The sequence below is a fragment of the Pinus tabuliformis genome, chromosome 6 (genome assembly GCF_031772625.1).
Source record: "Pinus tabuliformis cultivar Carrire ecotype Pingquan chromosome 6, CPIR1, whole genome shotgun sequence".
NCBI classification, from domain to species: domain Eukaryota; kingdom Viridiplantae; phylum Streptophyta; class Pinopsida; order Pinales; family Pinaceae; genus Pinus; species Pinus tabuliformis.
The window spans coordinates 745,844,921-745,855,604 of NC_142292.1; the positions used below are offsets into that span (position 1 = coordinate 745,844,921).

Genomic DNA, 10,684 nt, shown 5'->3' on the forward strand with positions numbered 1-10,684 from the left:
GTTTTTCAGAGCTAGACTCCTTTGACCTTTGGCAGAGACCGATTTTCAGATCAGACATGCCGTTTTTTTTGTTTACTATTGTCAGCCTATTTTCCCATGGAGCTTGGGTTTATATATTTGCATTGACAAAGGCCAATTTAAAGCATGATTTTTAAAGTGCTATAATTCACTCTAGACCCCTTTATAGAGGGGGCTCCTTTCATCCACCGCTATTGCTTTTGGTTGGAATTCTTAAGGAGTTATCATAAGTGAAAATAGGTTTGAGGGTCGATCTTAAAATCTAGAACAATTATTCAGATCTTAAAGTCTAGAACAATTATTCAGATGCGAAAGCTTGTTAAAAATGATTGCAAGATTCAATAGAAAAACATCTTGGATGCAATATTTTGATTTTCAATCACGTTTTATTAGCTTGTACCTGTCTGGTATTGTCTTTGGGAGCCCAATCTACTGAACCAAAACTACAAAGGTGTGCAACTGACACTTATAAGCAAGTGAAATCCATCAGATTAAAATAGTTTAAACCCTAAATTGTTGCACAGACCAGAGAATAAATAAATTTATAGAATTTTTATAAATAAAATGATGAACAATTACAGAGGTTAATTTACAATAAATAACTCCCACAAGAATCTAATTCAAATGTGTCAGGGAAGTTGTTTGAATTAGACATTCAATGCAAGAATTTAACCTGGCTCGGAACAAAAATTGTGGCAAAGATAAAGAAAAACAACAATATAGGCAAAGTGAGGATTCACTTGAAAATGTTGTGCACAAACTTCAAAGAATGTTAAACAAATATTGTTGCCACTGTACGAGACCCACCAAGATATGAATCAAATATCTCTAACTAAAAGGTAGCATATTTAACGGTTGCCGGCAAAATACAAAAGCATATATATTTAAAATATTAAAATTTTGAATCAATAATTTTAATAAAAGAAAGTTTTGAAGCTTGGAAAGAAGCGTCACAGAGAATAGTATTAGTTTTATCTTTGGCATTAGAGGTTGAAGGGGTAAATCAATATGTAGACCCATATATAGAGCGTAAAAACTAGAATTTAAGGCATAAAACCAAAGAATCTATCAAGTTTTTGACTGAGGAAGCCAGATTTACCTCTGATTACATATGCACGAACATTAGGGAACATTGCAGATATCAGTTTCATTCAGATGAAAAACTACGAATGAGATCTCTGGCTAATAACTATGGGTGAACATTGAGCGAAAAAAGTGGGACTTTGGGAATTTGACTAAGTTTTCAAAAGAGATTTTGTAAATGATCAGAGGCGCACAGCACACCAACACATTCAGACACATTGAACACAAGAACCTGAGAACTTGCTTTCATTGATCAGATATATATACATGCAGGAGAAGTTTTGGTGGCTTCCATGAGAAGCCTCCCTCATTGTCAATTCCGCCGACTTCTAGAACAACGGCTAATACAACACTTCTAGAACAGCGGCTGATACAACATTAAATAGTTTGTTGAATATTGCGGACAGGTAGTTGGAATTACTTATGGTTCCCAACACTCCCCCTTAATTTCAACTACATACAATAAACAAGACACTATACTCTTAATTGTCATGCCTGCTGGTCTAAGTCTCAGCTAAGCTTACAACATAATTTGGGTTTTCTATAATGTACATCTTATTTCTACATATTTCAAATTTAGCCTTTCCAAGAGGCTTGGTGAATATGTTAGCCACATTTTCATTTGTATTACAATATGATAAGTCAATTTCTTTAGATTGCAATTTTTCTCTTACAAAATGATGTTGTGTCTCTATGTGTTTTGTCCTTGCATGATATATAGGATTGTTTGCCAATTTGATAGTGCTTTGATTGTCACAACTGATTACTGTAGGTGCATTTTGTGTTTCCCCAACATCTTCAAGTATTCTTTTAAGCCATATTGCTTCACAGGTAGCACTGCATAATGCTTTATATTCAGCTTCAGTGGATGACAATGAAACTGTTGGTTGTTTCTTACTGCTCCATGATATCGGTCCTGAACCAATGTTGAAAACGTATCCAGTAGTCGATTTCCTATCATCTGGATTTCCAGCCTAGTCAGAATCAGAATAACCTGCCAATTCAACATCAAATTCATCAGTATACATAATACCAAAATTAAGTGTTCCTTTCAGATATCGAAGGACTTTCTTTGCTGCTTTCCAATGGCTTTCACAAGGCTTAGCCATGAACTGACTAAGTATGCTGACAAAATATGCTATATCTGGCCTGGTAGTGGTGAGATAGTTCAGACTTCCCACCAGTTGACGATACATAGTTCCATTCACCTCTTTGGTTCCATCATCATTGCACAATTTGACATTTTGTTCTAAAGGAGTAGATGTTGCCTTGCATTAAATCATATTGAATCTTTTAAGGATTTCCCTTGTATATTTGCTTTGTGTGATCAGTGTCTTACCAGGCTCCCTCCAAACTTCAAGACCTAAACAATAATGCAATTCACCAAGATCTTTCATCTCAAATACATGTGACAACTGATTTTTAATTTCTTCAATCAACTTGCATGCATTTCTTGTTATGATTAGATCATCAACATATACAGATATTAAAGCAACATTCTTGTCTTCATCTTCCTTAATGTATAAATTAGGATCATTCTTGCTTCTTATAAAACCTTTCTCATAAAAGAAAGAATCAATTTTCACATACCATGATCTTGGTGCTTGTTTCAAGCCATATAACCAGATGCTCCTGTCCCTATTTTACAAACCCTTCAGGTTGAACTAAATAAACTTCTTCTTTTAACTTTCCATTCAAAAATGCAGATTTGACATCTAATTGGTGCATTTTCCAATTATATTTTGTAGCTAATGCAATCATAATTCTAATTGTGTTCATCTTAGCTACAGGTGCAAAAGTATCTTCATAATCAATTCCCTCCTTTTGTGAATATCCTTTGGCAACCAATCTAGCTTTATGTTTATCAATACTTCCATCAGCATTAAATTTAAATTTATAAAGCCATTTGCATCCTACGGGAACTTTGTTTTTAGGCAATTCTGTTAATTCCCATGTGTCATTCTTCATTATAGAGTTATATTCTTCATTCATTGCATTTCTCCATTCTTCATATTCTTTAGCTTCATCATAGCTTGAAGGTTCTACAACATTCATAACCTGAGACATTAATGCATAATCTTTATACTTTACAGGTACCTGACTTTGACGTGATGACCTTCTTGGAGTTTTACTGCTTTCATCTTTCTTTTGGCTTTGCAGAGTCTCCTCTCCTCTCTTTGGAGTGTCATGACTGCTTGATGCTACTTGTTCTTGATCTTGTACCTGTTCCTGTGCTTGTTCCTGTTCTTGTTCAACACTTGTGTCTAATTTGACATAATCATCAATATTATGCCATACACTATTATTTATTTTATCACCTTCATTTGCATTCTCATGAAACACCACATCCCTACTTGCAAGCAGTCTATGAGTACTGGGATCAAACAACTTATATGCTTTCTGATTATCACAATAGCCAATAAATATGCACTTAATTGCCTTTGCATCAAGTTTTCTTCTTTCATCTTTTGGAATATGAGCATATGCCTTGCAACCAAAAACTCTTAAATGACTCACTTTTGGTTTGTACCCATAAAATGCTTCAAAAGGTGTTTTAAGCTCTAAGATTTTGGTTGGACTCCTATTTTTCAAATAAACAGCGGTATTAATGGCTTCAGCCCAGAAAACATTAGAGATATTTTTACCTTGAAGCATACTACGTGCACATTCAACTAGTGTTCTGTTTTTCCTCTCAGCAACTCCATTTTGCTGAGGTGTATGTGACACTGTAAATTGTTGCTGAATCCCATTGCTTTTACAATATTGATTAAATTCTCATGATTTGAATTCTCCCCCTTGATGAGATCTCAAGATTTTGATATAATTACCAGTTTGTTTTTCTACCATATTCTTAAATTCTTTAAAATACTCAAAAACATCACTCTTTTTTCTTATGAAATAAACCCATGTATATCTAGATCTATCATCCACAAAAATAAGAAAATACCATGCTCCACCAATAGATCTAGTTTGCATAGGTCCACATACATCAGTATGAATTAATTCAAGTATTTCCCTTTGTCTTTTTTCTTTATGTATAGGAAATTCCTCCCTATGTTGCTTGCCAAGTACACATGCCTCACATTCAACATGATCATCTTTCAAGACAGGAAGACCTTCAACCATAGTGTTCTTTTGCAGTAGCATTAAATCTTTGTGATTTAGATGTCCATACCTTTGATGCCATAAATCTTCTGTTGATATTGCTGTAGATGCTAATGCTTGATGACTTTTCCTGGTCACATCCAACTTATACAAACCTCCAACTCTGGTTCATGTGGCAATAACCTTGTATTTATCTTGAATGTCTTTCACTACACACTGTGATTTAACAAATTCCACCTTCAAATCTTGGTCAGTAATAGTAGAAACTGAAATTAAATTCTTTTTAATATCAAGGACATACATCACATTATGAATCTGTTTCTCTTGTCCATTAGGCAAATTCACACCTATTACTCCATAACCTTGAACTTTAAGTGATCTGTTATCTCCTAGGAAAACATATGTTCCATCAATATTTTCATGATATTCATCAAACCACTCCTTATTACAAGACATATGGAGTGATGCACCAGAATCAATGAACCAAACATTCTTATCATCATTTTCCACAGACAATGCAGCATAAAAAACAAACAATTTAAGATTTTTAAATCTATCATTGATATCTTTGTCCACAAAATTTCCATTATGCCTTCTGTTTCTCTGCCTAGACTCATTATATTTCCTTTTATAGCAATCTTTAGAATGATGCCCAGGTTTGCCACAATAATAACACTCATCATTTTTCTTTGGAAATTTAGACTGTATCATACCTTTTTGCTTTGCTTGAAACTTGCCTCCTTTGTTCTTGTCCCATGGTTTGCTTCTGTATGGATATTTGCCCTTGGCCACCAATGCCAAATCTGAACTGCTAGAGCCCAAAAAATTCTTCATCCTCTCCTCCTCTTGTAGAAGAATTCTTGTCAATTCATCAAATGAAGGGGGTTTTTCTCTAGCTGCAAGACTTGAAACAAAAATTTGATAATCTTGCACTAAGCCATTTAATACGATGGTGACTAAGTCAGTATTAGACACTTTTTCACCAATATCTCCTAACTTATCACTTAATTGGTTATACTTTCATTCGCTTCCATTTTTAAAGATAAAAGCTTAGTCTTCAAAAACAAGATCCTGTTTGTATTTGTTGTTTCATACAAACCCTTCAATGTATCCCATGTTTCTTTTGATGTCTTGCAGTCTCTGATATGAGGAATAATGTTGTCCTTTACGGACATACGCAGCAGCACCTTTGCTTTTGTCTCCCTTCTCTCCCAATCTGGGATAGAACCTGCAACAGTGGGTTTGGGCTCATCCCCACTTACAATGGACCACAAATTATTACCTTCTAAAATAGTCATTAGCTTGAATTTCCAGTTTACATAATTTTCGCCATCAAGCTTGGTGGATTCATTCATATAATTATCAAGCAATAAATTTGCCATGAAAAAAAACTTTATCCAATCACCAAAATACCACCAAATCCAAATGCACCAATTTTTCACTATATCTCAAAATCTTTTACACCACTCATGCACCATAAAAATCTTTTTTTTTTTCCTTTTTGTTTTTTAATAAACCCAATTAAAACAAAAATACACTCAAAAGTCTCCAAAATAATTTTGACGTAAGGTTCTTTTACAACTTTAATGACAATATGTAAATATATTAAATTCTTTCCATTATTTCAATCGACCCTCATTTATTTTATTGCATTTTGAGAAAATTCAACACCAACGCACATGACTTTTACTCCATACTTGGCTAGGCTTGAGCAGGAACAAGCTTCACGACTTTTACTCTAATGCACATGACTTTTACTCCATATCAAAAAGCGCATCAGAAACAAACATAACTTTTACTCCACACTATATCAAAAACGCATAACTTAAAACAACACAGCTTACTCAACATATCTTTTTTAGAAAATCAAACCAAACACTAAGAAGTAGTTAACGTCTGTCTTACTATCCATTAATTGACCAGACTTCTCACAAAGCAAAAGTTTCAAATCCGCTGGACTTGATTCCCTCCGAAACGGCGTGCTTCGCAAGCTTCTCCACCCTCACCGCAGCAACCCACAGTTCACACCTCACTTTAAAGCGATATTTCACCTCCTTATATACTGCACGAAGCTCTTGACCACACAGCTCCTCTGCAACACAACAACGCACTCCTCACACAGCGCTCAACTACACAGAGCCACACAGCGCCTCTGCAACACAGCGACAGACAGCTTCTCGACCTCACAGCTCTGATACCTGGTAAATGATCAGAGGCGCACAACACACCAACACACTCAAACACATTGAACACAAGAACCTGAGAACTTGCTTTCATTGATCAGATATATATACATGCAGGAGAAGTTTCTGGAGCAGGTTTAGTCGGTGGCTTCCATGAGAAGCCTCCCTCATTGTCAATTCCGCCGACTTCTAGAACAACGGCTAATACAACACTTCTAAAACAGCGGCTGATACAACATTAAATAGTTTGTTGAATATTGCGGACAGGTAGTTGGAATTACTTATGGTTTCCAACAGATTCGACAAATTGCTTGATGAAAAACATATTATATGTAAATAGAGAATTAAAATTCACAGTTACTTCACCAGTGCATCTTCCCAATTCATCTAGTGTCAAATGAAAGGAAAAAAAACATATTATATGTAAATAGAGAGAATTAAAATTCACAGTTACTTCACCAGTGCATCTTCCCAATTCATCTAGTGTCAAATGAAAGGAAAAATTCGAGGAAGCAAAACTGATTTGTGAAGATCTGGAATTCCGAAAAAGATTTGGAAGGGATTATCATTCATAAATTTTTTTCTTACACCAAAATTTAAACTTCTCCTAACCCCTTCGAATAAATAATATTTAACCTAACAAAAAAAGCTTGAAAGAAAGCAAAATTAGGGGAAACTTAGCTTAAATTGTTAGAATTCTACCATCGATTACTTCACATTTGAAGATTACTTCAAATTTGAAGCAAGCTGAACGAAATGGATCTCAACGTTAAAAGTCCATACATTTAATGGTCGACTGCCACCTGTAACGTAACCAGGACTCAACTGCAGCATTACAGTTCAACATTTTGCAATTTTCTGCCACACCTTTTGCCGTGGCAACTGGTTCCTCCTCTCTCAGCCAATAATCTTTGCAGAAATCGTTTGAATTTTTTACCGTTATCGCATAGTGCGGCAATCTGTCCTGACTCCAATAGCCTTTTGGTTCTTGAAATTTTGCCATCCAGAGCACTGTTGTTCTTAAGGCTTTCAAATTCATTGCTGTGAAGTGAATCCATTTTTTTGATCCTCAGCTTTATTGAAAACTTGAAGAAAGGATATCCTGTCTTTCATGACCTAAGGATAGCTCTCAATATCTGCGAGGGCTTTCAGAATTTGTTCACATTCGCCGAGTCTTTGGGCGGCTACGCAAGAGCTTTCAGGCCTTCCCGCCCTTACACTACAGTAACACATGGGAAACTTAGCTTAAATTGTTATAATTCTACCATCGATTACTTGAAATCTGAAGCAAGATGAACGAAATCGATCTCAACGTTAAAAGTCCATACATTTAATGGTCGACTGCCACCTGTAACGTAAGCAGGACTCAACTGCAGAATTACAGTTCAACATTTAACAACTTTTTGCAATTTTCTGCCACACCTTTTGCCGCGGCAACTGATTCCTCCTCTCTCTCACAGCCAATAATCTCTGCAGAAATCGTTTGAGTTTTTTACCGTTATAGCATAGTGCGGCCATCTGTCCTGACTCCAATAATCTTTTGGTTCTTGAAATTTTGCCATCCAGAGCACTGTCCTCAAGGCCTTCAAATTCATTGCTGTGAAGTGAATCCATTTTTTTGATCCTCAGCTTTATTGAAAACTTGAAGAAAGGATATCCTGTCTTCCATGACCTAAGGATAGCTCTCAATATCTGCGAGGGCTTTCAGAATTTGTTCACATTCGCCGAATCCTTAGGCTGCTACCCAGGAGCTTTCAGGCCTTCCCGCCCATAAACTACAGTAACACATAACATGAAAATTCAGGGGAAAACTAAATGTGATGAACCATAAACCGTAAAACTTCATTAGACACTGAACGTTACATCTGTTGGAGACAATTTGATAAGAAACTGCACATCCTTGTCAGTGGAGAAAATAGTCAGTGGAGAAAATAACAAACAAGAACACATAAAAGAGGCGGAGAAAATAAGAAACAAGAACACATAAGGAGAAAATAACAAACAAGAACACATAAAAGAGGCAAATATCAGATTGAGTAATTAAAAAAAATCAGATTCCTGCCCCCATATCGAACTCCACCGCCTTCCTTAACCCCCTGCAGTGTGGATTTTCGCATTTCCTCGATTTGTACTGGTAGATTTCCCATGCCGCAATCACAAGAACAAACATCAAGATCGCCCAGACGCATAGGCCATCGGCGCATGATAGATAATATCGCCGATCAACATAAAGGTAGCAGGAAGAATCTCAGCAGCCTCATTAGGGAAAAAGCAATAAAAATATCTTGCCACAGAGTGCACAGCAGAACTAGGTGGTGAAAAGAAGGTAATTCAACTGATATTTGGAAAAAGCAGTCACATTCAAATCAACTGTGTAACTGTGGAAAGTGTCTCACCTGATCAACGAAGCAGGGTAAATCAACTGTGCAACTGTGGAAACTGTGAAAAGTGTCCCACCTGATCAACTCACGTGATCAACGAAACAGGATAAAAGTGTTGACGATGGTTGATGCATAGAAAAACCTGTCGGCCTAATTACTAATTTATGGATCTTGTATCTGAGAGTAGCAAATCCTGATCTATCAGGCAAGGTTGGATATTTTAGGTATATATTTCAGGGGGAGTTACTTTTCACTTTAAAGTTGTTTTTAATTGAAGTTACTTTGACTCAGTACCCGGTAGTATGCGGGCGTGGTCCATAAAAGCTTAGTTGCTTAAGACTGCCACACCTATCATAGCTTTGTTTCTCGGCTAAATTCAAGTGCTATTGAAAATCAATTCAGTGAATACTTTTCATTGATTTTGTTTTTTTAATATGAATTTAAGTATGGGAGGGACAACAATCTACAAACCCCCCAATTGGCACCCATTGCCAAAAAGAACAACACATGAAAACAACAGAAATCCATTAATTAGCATTTTAAATTTAGCGGCACTCGATGTTCTGGAGCTGAACCGGAAGGAGATGAGGGTTTTACCTCTCAATGGTCGTGACTCTCTATGTGAGCAATCCGGTTTGCCAACAGGTCTAGCTGCTCCTGAAATCACCTCTGCCCTCGCTAAAGGCACACCAATTGCAGGTGCTCCGTGAAGTCTAGGTTGTAGGATGTCGTTATGGTCGTATTGGTGTGCTCGGTCAAACAGGACAATCGAATCGTGCAAATGATGGAGTATGTGAACCATACCATCTTGAGAGGGAGGACTACCATCCGGAGGAAGGGAAAAGGGCAACAGTGGATCTATTGTCTCGCGAAGTCGTTGCCCCTGAGACGGTTGGCGGTGCTGAACTCTGTGCATATTCATCCAAACAGCCCTCTTCCAATGAGATAAAATCCAACTCAACCTTTATCTACGGTCCTTTTACGCCCAAGGAATCCTTACACCAACACTCTCTTTTCCCCAGTCCTCTTCCAATGAGATAAAATCCAACTCAACCTTTATCTAGGGTCCTTTTACGCCCAAGGAATCCTTACACCAACACTCTCTTTTCCCCAGTCACGCCCTTTTACCCCTCTAACCCAAATGCAAGTGGTCTTTGTTTAAAGTAGGGTTTGTAGATGAAGCAATGTGTTTTACTCTGACACTTGTTTTTGTTTCAAGCGACTTTTTAACACTAGCATTCTCTTCTTTTGGAACACCTTTGCTCAATCAACGTGAATGCAAATTGGAGAAGTGGACACGAGCAAATTACCCATAAATGGAGATCTAGTAACTAAGATCATGCGTTTCATAAAATGGAGTTTAAAATCAAGGAATGGTAATAATAATATTTTTTTATTATTTAAAATACATAATCATCATCATAATTTAATTTTAAGATCATGTTCAAGCTTGATGCCAAATTGATGTATGAGACACTTTGGTATGTCCAAGCTTGATGCCAAATTGATGTACAAGACATTTTGGTATGTCTTTGGTATGTTTTTTTTTTTCCACCGAAAAAAACGAACCATCTATTAATAATAATAGGTAGTTACACAGCGTATGCAAAGCATTGCTAGAGGACTTGTTCTTTGCCAGAGAACAGAGTCGCTGCTGAAAAATAAAGATCAGCACCATCAAGCGCACCCGGAAGGCAATGAGCCAGCGCAGGGACCCCTAAAAATTACATTTAGAAAAGAGAAAGCGAGCGCCGAAAGGGACCATGAGAAGAGGCGTAAATCCTGCGCCGAAAAGGGCCATGGGAGGAGGCGGAAGCCTGTCAAATAACACGCCTCGCTGAGGCCCGAGGAAGAGCAAACCGATGAAGAGAAGATCCCATGCAGAAAGAAACACCGATTCGCACAGGGAAAAAG

At 36.9% G+C, this 10,684-nt stretch overlaps 1 protein-coding gene across 3 annotated transcripts; it reads right to left on the reverse strand.

Moving 5' to 3' along the window:
• Positions 1–1,319: 1,319 nt before the first annotated feature.
• On the reverse strand, positions 1,320–9,852 carry LOC149260885 (uncharacterized). 3 transcript variants are annotated; one of them, XR_016258342.1, is made up of 3 exons: positions 9,368–9,842; positions 7,718–8,164; positions 7,507–7,608 (listed from the first exon to the last, which is right to left on the reverse strand). XR_016258342.1 is itself a non-coding variant. In XM_089421253.1 (2 exons), the coding sequence occupies exons 1-2, from the start codon at positions 9,690–9,692 to the stop codon at positions 2,076–2,078; spliced, it is 345 nt and encodes a 114-aa protein (XP_089277379.1). In that variant the 5' UTR covers positions 9,693–9,852; the 3' UTR covers positions 1,320–2,075. The 3 variants fall into 3 exon arrangements, 2 of the variants coding, with proteins under 2 accessions (XP_089277379.1, XP_089277382.1); XM_089421253.1 differs by lacking the exons at positions 7,507–7,608; positions 7,718–8,164 and adding an exon at positions 1,320–2,095 and having other exon boundaries at positions 9,368–9,852; XM_089421256.1 differs by lacking the exons at positions 7,507–7,608; positions 7,718–8,164; positions 9,368–9,842 and adding exons at positions 1,320–2,095; positions 4,277–4,407.
• Positions 9,853–10,684: the final 832 nt, after the last annotated feature.